Source organism: Zygotorulaspora mrakii, chromosome 1 (assembly GCF_013402915.1).
Source record: "Zygotorulaspora mrakii chromosome 1, complete sequence".
NCBI classification, from domain to species: Eukaryota; Fungi; Ascomycota; class Saccharomycetes; order Saccharomycetales; family Saccharomycetaceae; genus Zygotorulaspora; species Zygotorulaspora mrakii.
This window is the reverse complement of record NC_050719.1, coordinates 1,161,752-1,179,455: the sequence shown is the minus strand read 5'-3', so window position 1 is coordinate 1,179,455 and position 17,704 is coordinate 1,161,752. Positions and strand designations below refer to the sequence as shown.

The window sequence follows — 17,704 nt, the reverse complement described above, 5'->3', positions numbered from 1 at the left end:
CTATGGTAAGAATTTGACCGGACAGTTTCTTTATATTTCGGACAAATCGCGTCGCACATCATTATGGGATTTACACAAAACTACTTGACGTTATTTGTAAATTATATATATTTTACAATATTGTAAGCTTATAACTTTTGATATGCTCGTCTGTTATAAGGCAACACTTTCATTTTTGACAATATAGAACATTTGCTTGGAGCTGAAACTATAACAATTTTACAAATAAAAAAACAATAAAACTATAATACACTAAAAATTGTCCAGTACAAACAATGGCAAGTCAAAGGAAGAAAGATATTAATGTACGTATGCTCTTGGATACCAACAGAAAACTAGAAGAGTCCTGTGATAGCAAATCTAAATCTAGAGTCTCATCGCTTTCTTCTCTTTTCTCCTCAAGTATGACGGAGGAAGGAAAGCATGAAGTATTCGGATTCCGCAGGTTTGCAAGAAGTTATTTATCAGGGTCCGGAAAACAAACTAAGAACGACAGCTCTAGGCACGCAAATAAATATCAGATTGTTGAGAGAACTGGCTCCCGGAATGGAGTTCGATACACTATTATGGAACCCCCTCCTCCAAGTTTGAGCAGGACAAAGAGAAGACAGGCACAAGATAAAATGCAGGATATGTTCAAATTGGATTATGAAACTAGAGGCTGTTTATTGAGTTTAAAGGAAAGAAATTTTGATTTTGATTTAGAAGCAAACGCGGGTCTTCACAGGATACCTGATTCATTCAAAGACGAGAGTGGTACTCCGCTCATGATAGAAGGGAAAAATTTCGTAACGACGAGTTCCAGTGAATATGAGTCTGGTGTCAGTACAGAACAAGGAAATTCCATTGTTTTCTCCAACATCCCAGATAATACAGGAATTGCAAGTGTTCTGTCCCAAATCTGTGGTGGACCACTAGCAAGTATCAAAGAATATAGAGATGGATCAAATAATAAGCTTACAGAATTGGAAGTCAGTTTTCTCACCAGGGAAGCAGCTCTGTCATTCATGAGTTATGGACGTACCAATTTATTCAAAATCAATGGTTTTCATATGACCCCTCAGTGGTCAAAAAATACAGAAATGGATTCTGCACTGCTAACAGACTCTTCATGTGAGGACATTTTAGGTATATGCCGTTGCTTAGTTCTTAAAAAGTACCTTCCATCAAATGCCAAAGCTAAAAACAACGACGCGTCAAAAGATTCCCTGTTAGATAAATTCGACGTTGTTGAAATCAAAAGGGATTTCTCAGAATTTGGTGAGATATTGGAGATTGCACCAGTGGTTTCTAGAAAGCTATGTATATCAATTGGTTTTTACTCTATTGACAGCTCGATGAAAGCGATGTTCCACTATGAAGATCCTAACACATATCTACATAAAAAGTACTTCAAATCATGGGCCGCATGGTATGGAAAAGACATTACTGATAGGCCTTGTATTCAACTATAAGCAAATATTTACGCTGTGATACTTGATAATAATAGTAATGCAATACAATAAAAATAATTGATATAAAATACATATGTTACAAAAAATCTCAATTATTCTGTCCGTCAAATACCACCAACAACCCTCCGACGAGATGCAACGAACCAGTGACAAAAATATTTACAGATTGGTTATTTTGTTCAATTTTTTCTATTGCTGATTCGATATCAGCAGTTACATGCGTTGTTGCCTTGGGGTCGAGAAATGACCACTTCTTAGCGAGATTAAGTTGAACTTCCAACTTTTCGACCTGTTCTTTCGAGGTATTCATGGATATTAAGTCCGAACTGTATTTACCAGATTTCCATGTGACATTAGTGGTGAAGTAGACTTCATCAAACTTAACGTCGGGATATATTGTATCATAAAGATTAGCGAGAAGAGCCTGTGCATCTCTGCTTTGCTGATTAAATATCAAAACTGTTTTTCTTGAGCTTGACTTAACGGTGTCTTTGAACCATTTGGATGCGGCTTCAATACTGTCCTTGGTGTGAGCACCATCAATATACCAAGTATTATTGCTCCTTTGCAGTGTTTGACAACGACCTTCCCATTTGGTGTTCAACAGACCATCGATGAAAGGCTTTGGCAATTCTGCGTCAGGATTCATAGCGACAGGTTCATCCAACAAGGCCATTGAATTTAACGCCTGAGAAGCTAAGCTGGTTGCCAAAGATGCATTTACTATTTGAAAATCACCAGCTATACCTAAGTTTACATTCTTCAGTTGACTGTATATAGGGCATACTTGCAAAGTGGTATGACGCTCTTTTGCCCTTTCTTGCAATACTTTGTAGCCGGCAACCGGTTGATCGGGAACAGTAAACGCAGGTGATCCCTTTTTGAAAATACCACCTTTATTCCATGCAATCTCTTCAATAGTATCGCCCAGCATAAACGTGTGATCAATTCCCAATAAAGAAACTCCACATGCTTTCGGATGTTCAATGATATTGGTGCTGTCGTATTCTCCTCCGACGCCGACTTCATAAACGCAGCAATTACAACCCTCCTGCATGAATATATAGAAAGACAACAAAGTGAGATATTTGAAATATCCCGGTTTACTGCCAGTAACCATATGTGGAAACTTATCTAAAGACGAAGACGTACTATCCAGACTGTCCCATACTTCAAAAAAATACTTTGCGAATTTGTCCTCTGAAATCGGATCACCATTGATTCTTATCCTTTCTCTGACACATCTCAAATGGGGTGACGTGTAAAGTCCAATCTTTGGTAACTTATCCTTGTACATCTGCAAAATGGAAGAAGTGAACGCAGCCGTGGATCCCTTCCCCTTAGTTCCAGTGATATGGACTACATTTAACCTATCGAAATTTGCAGTCGAGTAACCAATCCTGCGAGACCATTCTTGCATTTCCCATATGTTCATCTGATTTTTGCGGTCTCCAGACTGTCTGATTGCCATAATGTTGGCATAGTTAGATTGTAGTGAGTTCAGAGCAGCCACAGCGTCTTGATATGTTTTCGTAGACATTCTCAATGGCAGATAAACTCTCATCAAATTAATAGCCCGAGCTCAATTTTGAAGAACAATGCACAATGCACGAATTACAGCGACTGCCACTTCCACTTCCTCAACTCGACTACCACTTTCCCTTAACTTCCCGTGATAATTCATCCACGATTGACATGTTCGATTGTCCAATTTGATAATTGATAGTTCATCTTTGACCACGCATCGTCCGAGACGGTATCGCTGCTACAACAATACACATTTATTGCCAGAAACATCAGATAACGAACACCAATCTTCTTACGATAAACAGGTTCTTAGGTCTATTTACGAGCACTCTTTGGTTTGTTAGTGATTGTTTTTTATTGAAACATAGATAGCGCTGGGAATCTTCGTGTTTTGCGCCGAAGAAACTCATTTAAATCGGATAAGGGCATATTCCTCCCTCAGCGCATCTTCTCTTTCCTCAACCAGTACAACTACTCACCTTGGAACTCATTCCTATATTCCATCGCACTATTGGCACTCTGCTTTAGAGTACTACTTAGATTTCTTTGAGTTTGAGGTATCATGGTTTCTGTAACTCCATGCACTAAATTTGAACAGAATCAAATGAAATCCATTATTGGCCAATCATACAACAAGCTGTACGGTCAGTTCATGTCCCAAGAACTGACAGAAGTCGGAAATTATAAGATCCTTAAACAAATAGGTGAAGGGAGCTTTGGAAAAGTCTACCTTGCGTGCCACAAGCCTACACATAGGAAAGTGGTACTTAAGACTAGTGACAAGAACGATCCCAATGTTGTAAGAGAAGTATTTTATCATCGGCAGTTTGATTATCTTTATATTACAAAACTTTACGAAGTTATTGTGACAGAAACGAAGGTTTGGATGGCTCTTGAGTATTGTTCTGGTAAAGAGCTCTATGAACATCTGTTGGCAATGAAGCGAATCCCACTTGATGAGTCAGCTAAGCTGTTTGCTCAAATTGCTGGTGCCGTTTATTACGCACATTCCCTAAATTGCGTGCATAGAGATCTTAAATTGGAGAATATCTTACTGGATAAGAAAGGGAACGCAAAATTAGCAGATTTCGGTTTTACAAGAGAATGTGTTTCGAAAAGCTCACTGGAGACTATTTGTGGTACAACAGTATACATGGCACCAGAGTTGACCCAAAGAAAAAATTACGACGGATTCAAGATTGATATTTGGTCACTAGGAGTTATATTGTACACTATGATTAACGGTTCAATGCCTTTCGATGAAGATCTTGAAACGAAAACAAAGTGGAAAATAGTTAATGAAATGCCCGAGTTCAATGAAGAGATAATGGACGAGAGTTCAATTGATTTGATATCCCAGCTAATGGCTAAAGATCCAAATGAAAGGCCAAGTATGCAGAAGATTCTGTCACATCCCTTCCTGGAACCCCATGGCACTTTTGTACTGGAAAAAACCAATAAAATTCTTTCGAAACAAAGGCGTGGGCTCAACAAATTTCATTCAAGAACTGAACGAAAACTTTTAAAAAGATTGAAACAATCTGGATTCGACACTCAAGCGATTAAAGCATCCATACAAAAGAAAAGATGTGATTCATTATCTGCCCTTTGGCTTCTGTTGGTGGAACGTGAGAAAGCCTCTGAAAAAAATGAAAAGTTGAATTATCCGCGAAGAAGTAGATCTGTATTATCTGTGAGAAAGGTTTTGGATGCTGCGAGTATAACCGATGGGCGACTCATAGAAGAAGGATTCTTGGCACAACAACTGGATTGCAGAATTGCTACTCCTTTAAGCAAAATTATGAGTAGAAAAAGCGACTCAGTTTCCATTGTGGCTTCCTCGCCTCTCAAGAAACAGGTCGGCCCTAATGTTTTGCAAGAGATAGATTCTTCAGTTATCAACAAAATCAATAGTAACCCAGCTTCCAATAGTAGTACCCCCAGAAAGAATAATATCTTTACCAAAATGACTAAATTCTTTAAAAATAAAAAAAATAATAATGACAATAGTCATTTTGATAATAGGAAACAAAGAACAAGTGAAGAATCTCAAAAGAGTCGAATGAACATAGCAAAGTCGCCAGGAGTTTATGAAAAAAAGAGGGCTAATAGATCTGATTCCAGTAAGTCAATATCCAGGAGCTTCAATCAGCTGGTACCGAGAGATCATGACATGGATCCAGAAGGCGATATTCATGGTGAGAATTCTAAAAGTGTCCAGATTATTGATGGACCTGGTAGGCAGGCAAGGAAGCTGAAACGATTTAAATCGACCACATCCAGTGACATATCTCGCCAAACTTCCATGGGAAACTATGATAGTGAATCAACCACTAACAACGCGCGGCCTTCTGATGAAAATCTGAAATTGAGTCTTTCAAGTCGGGCAAGACCTTTTTCCGGTGTATCTCAGCACTCTGAAATTTCCAATGAAACTTTTAACTCAGAGTACTCAACGGATGGTAATGTCTCTTCATTCAGAATAGCAGATTCCAATAGGGCTAGTTTGCCACAAATGTATACAGGAAATGTTATTCAAGATACGGTCAGCAACGATAAGGTGTTTTTCGGGAATAAGCAGAGAATTGCTCGAAGAGATTTGAGCATAATGTCTAGCGCATCAAGCGCGTCGGAGAAAAGCTCCAGAACTGATTCCTTCTATGATATTACCACGGCTTCATCGCCTTCGATGATGGATGTGCGCAATACAAAACGAACATCCATCAAGGATTCCGTATTACCTCGTTTTGGGAAACAAACATCTTGGAAAAGCAAGCGAAATCCAAATCCAAATCCAAATAGGCGGTCAATTTTGAATCGTAGAGCACACGGGAGAACGCAGATCGGTCGTCAATCATCACACCAGCAGTCTATAATCCAAGAAGAGAGTTCATCCGGTGACGATCCTGAAAGGCGCGTGTGTAATGACATTTTACAGACAACAGACTCCTTAGAAGAGGCCGACGAATTGGCTGTTCACAGTGATAGTGACGCCCGATGTATGTCTGTACTTGACCCTTCATTGACTCCAAATAGCAAAAACCGGACTAGTATAATTTGTGCTCGATCGTTGAGTGAAGGCAGCGATATATCGCAAAACTACGCAAGACTACCTGGGGAGCTAATAGCGGGTTCAGTCTCAGGAGAAGAAGCTGGTCTTTTGCAGGTAGAAAGTCACGGGAAAGGACATGAGGATGAATTTACCAAACATGTTGGTGAGCCTAAATAAAGTTGTGTTGGATAAGTTATTTTTAAAATTAAAATAAAAGTAGAATCGATGTTATTTATTTATTGAAGTTTTTGAAAAGTGTATAGGTCATGGCTGTCCATAGGCACCGGTGGACTGCCGATCTCCTTTTTTTTTCTTTTTTCAAGCCCTCCACTGCCTGTGTTATTCGTTTGTGGCCATTGGAACAGTTTTTGATTAAGTTTCTAATTTGGAACTCTCATTTTCATCATCATAATCATTTTGACAGTCAATATCTGCATTTCCAAAACTTCTATTCGGAAAATCTTGCTTCTCTCGCTTAAAGCGTCCTTCTTTTAAAGAATCCTCATTTGGCTATGCACCGAAATCATCAAGAAAAGAACTTTTCAAAGATTCGATGTTTTCTTTACCCATTTTCAGCGCTTCCTTCATAAAAAATTCGAAAAAATCATCCTCATCTATATCGATCTTCTCGTCTTCAAAATACTTTTTGCAGGACTCATCCGCCTTCCCCTCTTCATCGGTATATTCGTCCCCTGGTTGATCTTCATCGAGTCCTTTGCTTTGCGTGTCTTCTTTGAAGGCCTTTGCGAGTTGCTCTAAGATGTTCACACTGGCACTGGCATCCTCATCCGGTTGTGCTTCAAAATTTGGCTCGAAATAAGAAAACTTGAAGGAGCTAAACTGGCTTTCCTTCGTGTCTTTCTTCAGTAAAGGTTCCCTCTCTCTTAGGAAAATCTCCTCCGATTGCAACAAGCTTGTCAAAACGATACACAAGGCTCTTCCGACGTAAAGTGGAAGAGATATTACTTCTTCTCGCACATCTTCCTCACGTAAAAAAAGGGAAAGCATATCACAATGACGTTGCGGTACCAATAGTTCCAGCGATTCAACGCTTGCTGATGTCGTGACTTTGGGTATTTGGACGTCTTTACGAAGCAAATTTCTTATTAAAAGGCTACCAATCTGTGGATTTGCTTTGAGCACTTTTGACAACTTTTCGTCTTCTGTAGTCAACGGGAGTCTTTTCAGATTTGACAGATACTTTTCTGGAAAGCCGTTGATCATATTTTTGGATATTGAGATACTCAAATTCTCAATCTCAGTGAGCTTAAAAGAGCTAGTCTTCAAAAATAACAGCGCTTCTTCTGGTCGCAGTCCTTGAGTATCTCTAAAGCTCTTGGGTATCATTTTGAACCTTCCTTCATGTAGCCACAGGCGATTATTTGCATGTGGATATTCGTACTCTTCAGGCAATGCATCATTGCATTCCATCAGGATAAAGTCACCATCGGTATCGCAAATGCGTATGAATGCATAAGGACCTGCTTGAACAGAAAAATCTTGTAGTAACGCGACGATTAAAGCCTCTTCTTCTCTAGCATGTTCTTCAACAATTAGTTGTCCCATGATCGCGTATGATCCATCTTGCATTTCGTTGAGGCGAAAATCTATTCCATTGAAATCAGACCACGGATAATGGGCATTCCAATCTTCAACGTGGCTTTGCAGCTTGGTCATTAGTCTACTCATGTATTCAACATTTGAATTCATGAACTTATCTACATAAAACAACCCAAACAAGAGTACAGTCTCATCGTCAGTAACAGATGCGCTTACCTCCGGATCCCCTTGCTCGTATTGCCAAAGCCTCTTAAAGCTTACGTGCTCTTGAGGTTTCTGAAGTAGCATGATGTCAGTTTGATCACTTTCCATTGACTTTCTGGTTTATGTATTCCTCGCTAACTCTTTTTTCACGGTTTAAGTTCAGTAGTGACATCGCGACAAGAGAGATATACTAATGATATGAGACTGACGGTCAAGGCTCCTTGAGGTATTGCAGGAAGTATGGATGAGATAAGGAATCTGGTTTGGAATGGTGCCATAAATGTGAAATTAACTGTTAAGTCCACATTACTAATTGCAGGTGTAAAAAAAGAGCGATGCTCTTTGAATATTCGAATTCCAAGGGACATTTATTTACCAATGTACTTACCATTCATGAAAAATCAAGTTAAAGACTATTTGAAGGCAGATATAGATGATAGAGAGCTCTTCGTGTGGTTTGAATACGAAAATGTGCCTTTATACTGGAATTACCCAGTTGGAGTACTCTTTGACTCTATGACAAGTTTGATTCCATCGGGAAGAAAACGCGGCGATACTTCTTCATCAATTAATATGTGGACAATAGAACTTGCATATGGTCCGCAAGCTCCTTCTGGAGTTCTTCCAATCGTCAAAGGACAAGAACAAATCCAGGGCTATTGGATGCACCAATGGAAGCAAGTGTGCTTCATCCTAAATGGTTCAGCTAAACAGATGATGTCCTTGGCAATGTACGACTCAAAAAAATTCTGGGAAAGTGTCATTAAAAGAGATAGGAAATCATTTGAATTTATTGCAACAAAAATCATACCTGCAAAACCTCGTCATATTCCCGTAGTCATTCATCAATCTTTACCGGAGATGCAAATTATGCAACCCGTCATTTCGGCTTTTCAGGCCGATCAGCATGAGGAAACATTCATGGATGTTCTTACTCATCTCTTACCTGTACTATTTGAGAAAAAAGGTAGAGCACCGATTAAGATTGTGTGTTCCGGTATTGAAATTCCGCTAGAAGCACATATTTACGAAACCTACCTCCGATTTTTTAGCTTTGATGGATTTTTGCATATTTCATTATGCCTACTGACTGCAAATGAAGTGGCCATAGAGGGACTCGAGAACTAAAATTAAACATGAGACATCCCACCTCATGATGTTATTACGGGAAAAAAAGCATTCACGTTTTTAATAGTCTCAATATATATATATATATATATGTAAAAATATATTTCAGTTCATTTTGGAATGTCAAATACGGCTTGCAACCAGCATCTATACATTTTCAACTGCCTCTTTCTATTGACAAGAAGCCTTCTATCAGTTCCTATTTGATTCTCGATAAAAGACTTTTTCGTGAAAATATCTCTTAATTCATCCTCTGTGAAAAAGTAGACTCTGGTACCATCCCCTCTGATGTAAAAGTTGTCACCGAGTATTCTATTTTTCTTGAATCTAACCTGAGCCAAGTCATATCTCCCGTAATCTCTAAACAAAATTTTACCTCCGGGTTTCAGTATTTTTCGTAGGTTATCTAAAGCTTGATCCCACTGATCAGGAGCCAGTGCACTGAACACAAAAATCATTACAGCGATATCAACGGAGTGTGGAGCAATCCCATCTGGTAAGTCGCCCGAAGGATTTGCTAAATCCCAAACGGTGGCATGTCCATACTTAGGATTGAATTGGGAAGAGTTTTTAACTAACTCAACAGCTCTTGGAGCATAATCGGCAGCGATGATTCGAAGGTTTTCATTCTCATTTTCATTTAAAATAGGAAAGAAAGTGTTACCGGCACCGCAACCAATTTCGAATATTGTCATTGGACCTGCGTCTTTCTTTGTGGCCGCGTACAAACATGGGAATTCAATTTGAAGCCATTTTCTATCCTTGAAAAAGTTTTCCTTATTATTCTTGTAAAATATATCCCAATATCTTGCCGGGTTTTCATTGTACAGTTTTTTGTCAAACTCAGAAACTGGATTTTCCAACTGCTGCTTAATTTTTTCTTCAGCTTGTTTAATTTGTTCTTCTCCCCATTCAACATTATCCCAGGCATTATGATCCCAAACGTCAGATTTTTCTTCAAGGGTTCTTTTGCCAAACTCAAAAGGATCATCACGTCCTAGTCGAGTTGGTCTACTGCTTGATTTGACATCCAGCGGTTTTTGGTGTGCAATACTCTCAGAGGTTTCTTCCTGCACTTCCTGCGTCATCGCATTCAATTCATCTATATTGTGTGATTTAGTCTTGCCTAAGCCAATTTTCCTCTACTACCTGTAAGTCTTCGACGTTATCAGAGGCAGATTCTGCTTCGGCGTTGCCCACTGTAGGAGAAGATAATGACAGCTCCGTTTCATCTTCTAATTCACCTGCTTGTGCGACATTTTTAGCTTGTTTTCCCTCTTCCGTCTCCTCAACTTTTGAAGTTTCTTCTGATCTCTCCTCTTTGTTTGATTCTTCAAAGTCATCTATGGGGTTCTGAACTGAAGCCTCTACTTCACTTTCTTCAGCATTTACTTTGCCAAGCAGTTTGTCTTCGTCTTTATCCTTTACTTCTCCATTCAATTCACCAGGTGCGTCAGATTGAGTATCTATGGTATTGTTAATTGGCGTTTGAGAGGAGGCTCCCCGCGAAACACTATCGATGCCAGAGGAAACATACGGTTTATCGGTTTCCTCGTGCTGTCCCTGTTCAGCGCGTTCCTGTTTCACATCATCGACTGAAATTTTCTCAAACTTTTTAATTAAGTCTGCAACAGCCATCTTTTCCGTGCTTTAAATTCGTATTTTGTATTATTCTTTTATTGGCCCAAATGATTCAGCACTTTGAAGAGAAGACAAGATTTTTTCCATCGCGGCGAATTGTATGTTCAACATATTTCAAAAACTTTTCGCTACTCTGCAATAAAATAATAGAAAATGGCAACAAGGAGCGTCCGATGAACACACACATTTCTTCATTTCTCTATAGCTTTTCCATATGAGCTCAGACTCACGAAGCACGCAAGGTAGTCATGATCGTGTGCAATTGAGATTAGCGGCTTTATCTGAGGGATCTTCACGAAATCTCGGTAGAAATCCTGATTCGCCAAGTGACTCTCTTGAAACTTGTCATCAAATTGCAGCGTCGGATAGCCGTTTTTTGCATTCATTTTGTAAAAGAGCCCTGTGTATATGGTTTTGGCCGGTGGAATCATATCATGAGGCACAAAACATGATAACGCTTTATAAGTCGATTCCTTTGATGCCCACACACCTCCTATAAAGGTGGTCAGTCTAGTTTTAGAGGAAGAACCTTCCGTCAACAGAGTATCCAGTTGATTTAGTTCAATTGGGTGCATAAACTTCTGCGTAATTTTGTGAAATCTTGAAATATTACGATCGCGGTTCGAAGTATACTTATCTAAAAGTTTAGCGATTCTAGGTAGATAAACTATATCGGTACCAACACCAACCAAGCAACCCTTGGTTAAGGATTGATGCATGTTTCAATGGCGTCAATATGTATTACTGTTCAACGTTTATTATCACGACTCAAACTTTTCATTTTCAGCTTGAGATAACAAAACAGTAATTTTTATGTTTAGGCTTGATGAATATATAAAAATATATGGAAACACTTCAACGTAATAAAGTATCATGGAAAGTCAGAAAATAGCTCAGGCTCGATTTTGGTTAGATCTTTACCAAAAATGATTGCATCAACCGGCTCTTCAATGTTCTTTAGAACAGCTGCGCCAGGAATTATTCCCACTCTATCAAACTTGAATTGATCCCAGATTCTCCAGCTTGCTTTATTAGTGACAAACACCAAATTGAAAACTGAATATTTATAACCTAATAAAGGCGCCCATTTCAAGTAGACTTGGGCCAGCCTATAGCCAATTCTTTGATTTCTTTGTTTATGATTTACAAGAAATCCTGCGTTGCAATTGTGAGAGCAACGAGGCAAATAATTTGGTTTGATGTAGAAAGTCCCCTGGAAAACATCACTCCAGTCACTTTGGTCTGGATCAATGGTTAATTTGTTCGTTTTCAAGACAATAACGCAGAACGATGAAAACCAGTAATCGGAAAACTCTTTACATGAGAATTGCTCGAGATGGGGATATGTTTTACCATCTTCAATCTCGAGATTCAACTCATTATGCATATATTGCAGTAGTGTCAATGGAACATCATCTGAAGAGTATATTGGGAAAGCAGTCGCAATTGTATCCGAATCTTTCAATTGGAACTGCAAAGGTTCGATGACATCCACCAATGGCTTGGAAAATTTTGGTCCATTGCGTAACTGAGTTGTAGACATGATAGATAACTATATTATTATCTATCTGTGCGTGTGAGAGTTTCCTTTGCGTTATGCATGTATTCTCGAGAACTGCACCGTATATATATGCATAGTCTCTTACCGAGAGCGGCGGAAAATAAACGTCCCTTATGCTTATGTCGCGTCAAGACAAGAGTCATTTCCCAGATGTCGGAAATCATTTAAGATTTGATAAGGCTAGTAAAATCTCTATTTCGTGGTAATTCTTTCAAGGTCGAATTTCTTACCGTGTACATGAACTCTACACAGTTTCCAGGAACCGAACACTATGAGATGTTTTCAAAACCATCTATCAAGAGACGGAATATAGTTGATGACAAATGCCGCGTCTTAGAAGAGAACTGTTGAATGTCACGAACATACAGATCAAAAACTGAATTTAAATATAAGTTAAAAAAGAGTGGCAAGATTTGGGATTCAGTTTAAAGCTCAAATTCAGAGATGAACCTCGTCACACGATCAACCAAAAGATTCTGAGCATCCTTTTCTACAACAAGATGGGACGCATTCTTCACAAACCCTGACATCTTGGACCAATACTTCGGGTCACTTGCAGCTTTCCATCTTTTCAACAGACTTGACTTATCCGTAGTTCTGGGAACAAATTCGTCTCTTTCATTTTCCAGAATCAAGAAGGGCTTTCCCAGTTTACCGAACGTCGAGGCAATAAATTCATCTGAGAGATCCGCAGAAAAGTAATCATCATCGCCACCAGGAAGCAGAAGTGAACACCACCGGTACGCATTCACTGGGGTACCAAATAAGTACTTGCAGTGTTCAGGAGAAAGTAGTTGAGAGCCTCTTTCGTCTTTCACCAGTTCTGACGCCGTTTCGTTCAACCTGGCCAGTACTTTCGGATCAATTTCAGAGGAGAAGGCTTCTCTATCGGACACTGGTGCATCCATTATGCCAGCATCAACAGTCTCAGGATAGCGTAGTAAATAATGTATTACGTCTTGTGAGCCAGTTGAACGACCGAATATTATGATTCTTCCCCTGTTTTTCGCTTTAAAGAAATCAACCAGCTTTTTAATATCCTCAACATCCTTATCCAGGGATTGCACCCCAAATCCTTTATAACTGCTTGTCATCTGGATGTTGACTACAGAGTAGCCATACTTTGCAACTGCCTTAGCAAGAGGGGAGGCATATGCAACTGTCAATAACCCATCGGTCAATCCACCGATTACGATGATCACGTTGGGCAAGCCTACCGGTTCAAATTCAAATGCGACCTGATATGAATACTGATGCAGCACGCCTGGATAGGACATGTGGTTTTAGTCAACTTTAGCAGAGTTGCCTTGCAACAATATCTGTTATCCCGGACCTTCATACTTTGACTTATGCAGACATGCTTATCATTCAGATAATTCTATACGTTACACTCACGAATAGTGACTTTTGAAGATGTTCAGTCTGCTGCTTTGGAAGGCAGCAACAAGCAAGTCGAGCCATGCTCACAACATGGGTAACTATGGTCCAAATGTATGGAAATCTACCTTCAAATTCCTGAGTCGATTATATCTAGCCAGGAAGTTGAGTGTTTCGAAGAACACATCGCGGTGGAAGTGAAACTCAAAAGAACGCTCTTGGCAGCCTGATACTCCCGATTACATTCTTTGATTGGCTCACAGCATGTGCTTGACATAGAGCATTTGAATTGAACGATATCTATAGTCTTTGGAACAATATATATATGATCTCGGCGGTTATTTCTATTCCGAATGGCCGGGTAACGCAGCGGATTCAAATCAACTCGAAGTTGGAGTAATAAAAGTGGGGAAATGGGGATGACCAAATAAAAGAATAATTGCCGCCGATAGCATATAAAGGCAAAACGTTTTGCGAAAGGATACAACAACAAAGGTCCAATCACTTTAAGAATTTCGAAATCTGAGAGACTACAACTTCAAAATCAGATAAGCACAGAGGGGTTTATTCAGAATGACGCAGAAACCGAGAGTGATGGCGGAGTCTGTGCTTGCAAAGGATTCATTAAAACGACTAATAATCAACCTACATGCGACCTGTATAGGGTTAAAGCTGAAGGGAGTGACGCTGCCACAGTATTTAAGAGTACTCTTGAGACACTTAATGCAGTTGCAAAAGTCGCCAGGTTCACTTTTGGAGCACAGGACCAGAGCCAGAGTGCTGCTGTTATCTCTGGGATTGTCTGGGGCCTTCGTAGCTTCCAGTGCTACTTACGCAGCCCTTTTGATTGTGAGGAAAATATACTCTCTATACAGGCACTCAAGATTACATGGTAGAAGATCGATTTTGCCTCGCACAAGGTCGCAAACCCAGTTGACAACAGGTGGAAGAATTATGTACATACCAGAATCTAAGTCAATTTTGGAAATGATGACGAACAATTCTGCAAACGAAAAACCGACAGACCAGCCAGAGTTTGTGAAACCTGTCGCGGAAAGTAAGAAAATCTACATACGACCTAGAGATGATGATGTTATCGAACATGACAAGTATCTCTTCAAAAACGTGGAATTGGGACGAGCCAAAAATTCACAGATTTTTTATTCTAAATTTTTGAATCAAATGCATGTTTTATCAAGAATTTTAATACCGTCAGTCATCGACAAGAATTCAATGTTGTTAATCGTACAGATTTTTTTTCTGGTTATGAGAACATGGCTTTCACTGTTTGTTGCCAAATTGGATGGTCAGATTGTTAGAGACATTATTGCTGGTAAAGGCAAAAGGTTCATTCTGGATCTAGCTTGTTGGTTTTTAATCGCATTACCAGCATCCTATACCAATAGCGCAATTAAATTATTGCAAAGAAAATTAAGTCTGAATTTTAGGGTTTACCTAACCCGCTATATCCATGACATGTATTTGGATAAAAATTTGGCTTTTTATAAGGTCATTTTCGATTCCAAATCAGCCAGTTCTGTTATCAAAAATATTGATAACTCAATTACAAGTGATGTAACTCGATTTTGTGATGCAACGTGCTCCGTTTTTGCTAATATTGCCAAGCCGGTAATAGATTTGATATTTTTTTCATTTTATTTGCGTCATAACTTAGGCAGCTTTGGTGTGGTTGGTATCTTTGTTAATTATTTTATTACTGGATATTTACTGAGAAGGTTTACCCCACCGCTAGGTAAATTAGCAAGTAGTAAATCAAGTGCAGACGGTGATTATTACAACTATCATTTAAACTTAATCAATAACAATGAAGAAATTGCATTTTATCAAGGAACCCAAGTTGAAAAATCAAAAGTGCTTGAGTTATACGAAATTTTAATGGATCGTACGTTAATGATGGACAAGAGAAAATTTAATTATAATGTCATCGAAGATTACATCTTAAAATATACTTGGTCAGGACTGGGCTATGTGTTTGCTTCAATACCAATAGTTTTAACTACGCTTTCGACAGCTATTAGTTCAGAAGATAGCAATATGAAAGAATTTATCGTTAACAAAAGGTTAATGTTATCTTTAGCAGATGCAGGTTCCCGATTGATGCACTCCATAAAGGATATTTCGCAATTAACAGGCTACACTAATAGAATATTTACATTGCTGTGCACGTTGCACAGAGTTCACTCTAGGAACTTTAATTACGGGGCAATCGAAACACTACCCAAATTGATCACAGCTGTTGATCTCAAGAGATCGGATAGTAGTCCACAACAAAATAAACAAGACATTATCCAAGGAACAGTACAAAGAAACTTTAATGGCGTGAGGATTGAAAATGTTGATGTAATAATACCATCTGTACGAGCCAATGAGGGAAGCAAATTGATAAAAAAATTGACTTTTCAAATTCCACCTCACATTGAACAGTCATCTTCCAATGTCAATTCTGTACAGGATTTGAGAAGAGTTTTTGATGCCAATTTACCATTTTTCGATGGGCCGGGTTCAAGTTTGTTAATCTTGGGGCCGAATAGTTGCGGTAAAAGTTCCGTTCAACGTATAATTGCGGAAATATGGCCAGTATATAATAAAAATGGTCTTCTTTCCGTTCCATCTGAAGGAGCTTTATTTTGTGTACCACAGAAACCATATTTTACAAGAGGTGGGACCTTGAGGGATCAAATTATTTATCCATTATCATCAGATGAGTTTTTCGACAGAGGATTTAAAGATAGAGATTTGGTTCAAATCCTTAAAGAGGTTCATCTGGACTATTTATTGAAAAGAGATAAAGGGTGGTCATATTTGGATGTTGTCGCAGATTGGAAGGATCTTTTGAGTGGTGGAGAAAAGCAAAGAATGAATTTTGCACGAATTATGTTTCATAAACCGAGATTCGTCGTTTTGGATGAAGCAACAAATGCTATTAGTGTCGATATGGAAGATTATCTCTTTAATTTACTAAAGAGATATAGATTCAACTTTATTAGCATATCTCAAAGGCCCTCGCTAATAAAATATCATGATCTGCTTCTAGAAATAACAGATACAACGTCAGGGTCATGGCAGCTGCAAGCTCTTGGTACGGATGAAGCCATTACTTCAATCGATCATGAAATTGATGAGCTAACACAAAAAATGGCAAATGTTCATAAATGGGAACTAGAAAGAGAAGAGTTAAGAAGTAAATTAGCTGTCATTTAGTAGAACACGATTAACAGACCAGGGCATAATTCCATTTATATATTTGTTGAAAAATTCTTCATCCTCACCAGTAATATTACTCAAATCAAAAAGGCTCACATCTTGATATGCTGGATATCTCATAAACGGATTCCTACTTAATTTTTTTCCATATAGAGCTTCTCTGGTACCATACATATCTAATTCGAATAGCTGGATGGCATTGCGTTGCTCTAACACTTTCAACTCACTATAGTACCCCTCTAACTGTTCTGCGGTATAATTTGGTGGAACTGGATCAATGGCAATATAATTTATACATTGTTTTGGGTAATCAATTGCTTTGGCATGATATTGTAAAAATCTGGTCTCTTTGAATCCAAATCCTACTATTGTAATCTTCTTCGGATAATCCATTGCTAATTGTCTGAATCTATATATGGAAAACAATAGATTCTCGAATGAATCTAGTGCAAACTCTTCGGTTGCGACGCTGCTCAGGAAGAACGTATCGACTGTTAATTTCTTTTCGAAAAGTGTGTTGATAATGTCTTGCAAACAAGCAATAATAAACTCATCCTCAAATACTTCTTGTATGTTGAATTCATAATCTTGAAATTTTGAGATGAGCCGATGAATTAAGAGGTAATAGCTTTGAGCCTCGGACATGCAGCGAGCCTGTTTCTTTGTTTGTGAGCCACTGAAAACAACGATTGACTCATTGGAGTTAGCATGAAGTGCTGTTTGGATAGCCTTCAGCCCATGCTTGATAAATGCTAAATGATCGTTTCCCTCAAATTGAAAAGGAGCCAAGAACCAATGCTCTGCCAAGTGACCGAGGTTAATGGAACTATTGTGAATTATATCATGTTTCCAAACAGAGTGGCATGGAACAATGATTAAGTGAGTCTTTTTTGTAGCACACATTCTTGATATCTCTTTTTCTTATATCAGTTTCTTCTCCTTGCTCAATGCTCACATCTCATTTTTCATATTACG

The 17,704-nt window shown here is 38.7% G+C and overlaps 12 protein-coding genes across 12 annotated transcripts; 4 read left to right on the top strand and 8 right to left on the bottom strand.

Annotated features, from left to right (window-relative positions):
* Positions 1-275: 275 nt before the first annotated feature.
* SSP2 (Ssp2p) lies at positions 276-1,454 on the top strand (the record flags this gene model as incomplete). The annotated part of the gene is made up of 1 exon (XM_037286498.1): positions 276-1,454. The coding sequence occupies one exon, from the start codon at positions 276-278 to the stop codon at positions 1,452-1,454; it is 1,179 nt and encodes a 392-aa protein (XP_037142393.1).
* An 88-nt stretch (positions 1,455-1,542) lies between these two features.
* Positions 1,543-3,018, bottom strand: MET7 (tetrahydrofolate synthase; the record flags this gene model as incomplete). Its single annotated transcript, XM_037286497.1, has 1 exon — positions 1,543-3,018. The coding sequence occupies one exon, from the start codon at positions 3,016-3,018 to the stop codon at positions 1,543-1,545; it is 1,476 nt and encodes a 491-aa protein (XP_037142392.1).
* A 525-nt stretch (positions 3,019-3,543) lies between these two features.
* On the top strand, positions 3,544-6,210 carry HG535_0A06050 (non-specific serine/threonine protein kinase; the record flags this gene model as incomplete). Its single annotated transcript, XM_037286496.1, has 1 exon — positions 3,544-6,210. One exon carries the CDS (start codon positions 3,544-3,546, stop codon positions 6,208-6,210), a length of 2,667 nt encoding a protein of 888 aa, XP_037142391.1.
* Positions 6,211-6,543: 333 nt separating this feature from the next.
* On the bottom strand, positions 6,544-7,905 carry HG535_0A06040 (uncharacterized protein; the record flags this gene model as incomplete). The annotated part of the gene is made up of 1 exon (XM_037286495.1): positions 6,544-7,905. The coding sequence occupies one exon, from the start codon at positions 7,903-7,905 to the stop codon at positions 6,544-6,546; it is 1,362 nt and encodes a 453-aa protein (XP_037142390.1).
* Positions 7,906-8,037: 132 nt separating this feature from the next.
* Positions 8,038-8,925, top strand: ATG5 (Atg5p; the record flags this gene model as incomplete). Its single annotated transcript, XM_037286494.1, has 1 exon — positions 8,038-8,925. The coding sequence occupies one exon, from the start codon at positions 8,038-8,040 to the stop codon at positions 8,923-8,925; it is 888 nt and encodes a 295-aa protein (XP_037142389.1).
* Positions 8,926-9,035: 110 nt separating this feature from the next.
* On the bottom strand, positions 9,036-10,013 carry ABP140 (tRNA(Thr) (cytosine(32)-N(3))-methyltransferase; the record flags this gene model as incomplete). Its single annotated transcript, XM_037286493.1, has 1 exon — positions 9,036-10,013. The coding sequence occupies one exon, from the start codon at positions 10,011-10,013 to the stop codon at positions 9,036-9,038; it is 978 nt and encodes a 325-aa protein (XP_037142388.1).
* Positions 10,014-10,041: 28 nt separating this feature from the next.
* Positions 10,042-10,563, bottom strand: HG535_0A06010 (uncharacterized protein; the record flags this gene model as incomplete). The annotated part of the gene is made up of 1 exon (XM_037286492.1): positions 10,042-10,563. The coding sequence occupies one exon, from the start codon at positions 10,561-10,563 to the stop codon at positions 10,042-10,044; it is 522 nt and encodes a 173-aa protein (XP_037142387.1).
* A 194-nt stretch (positions 10,564-10,757) lies between these two features.
* Positions 10,758-11,285, bottom strand: PPT2 (holo-[acyl-carrier-protein] synthase; the record flags this gene model as incomplete). Its single annotated transcript, XM_037286491.1, has 1 exon — positions 10,758-11,285. One exon carries the CDS (start codon positions 11,283-11,285, stop codon positions 10,758-10,760), a length of 528 nt encoding a protein of 175 aa, XP_037142386.1.
* A 152-nt stretch (positions 11,286-11,437) lies between these two features.
* On the bottom strand, positions 11,438-12,109 carry HG535_0A05990 (uncharacterized protein; the record flags this gene model as incomplete). The annotated part of the gene is made up of 1 exon (XM_037286490.1): positions 11,438-12,109. One exon carries the CDS (start codon positions 12,107-12,109, stop codon positions 11,438-11,440), a length of 672 nt encoding a protein of 223 aa, XP_037142385.1.
* Positions 12,110-12,552: 443 nt separating this feature from the next.
* HG535_0A05980 (uncharacterized protein) lies at positions 12,553-13,404 on the bottom strand (the record flags this gene model as incomplete). Its single annotated transcript, XM_037286489.1, has 1 exon — positions 12,553-13,404. The coding sequence occupies one exon, from the start codon at positions 13,402-13,404 to the stop codon at positions 12,553-12,555; it is 852 nt and encodes a 283-aa protein (XP_037142384.1).
* A 673-nt stretch (positions 13,405-14,077) lies between these two features.
* PXA1 (ATP-binding cassette long-chain fatty acid transporter PXA1) lies at positions 14,078-16,726 on the top strand (the record flags this gene model as incomplete). Its single annotated transcript, XM_037286488.1, has 1 exon — positions 14,078-16,726. One exon carries the CDS (start codon positions 14,078-14,080, stop codon positions 16,724-16,726), a length of 2,649 nt encoding a protein of 882 aa, XP_037142383.1.
* Positions 16,712-17,632, bottom strand: HG535_0A05960 (uncharacterized protein; the record flags this gene model as incomplete). The annotated part of the gene is made up of 1 exon (XM_037286487.1): positions 16,712-17,632. The coding sequence occupies one exon, from the start codon at positions 17,630-17,632 to the stop codon at positions 16,712-16,714; it is 921 nt and encodes a 306-aa protein (XP_037142382.1).
* Between the last annotated feature and the right edge of the window lie 72 nt (positions 17,633-17,704).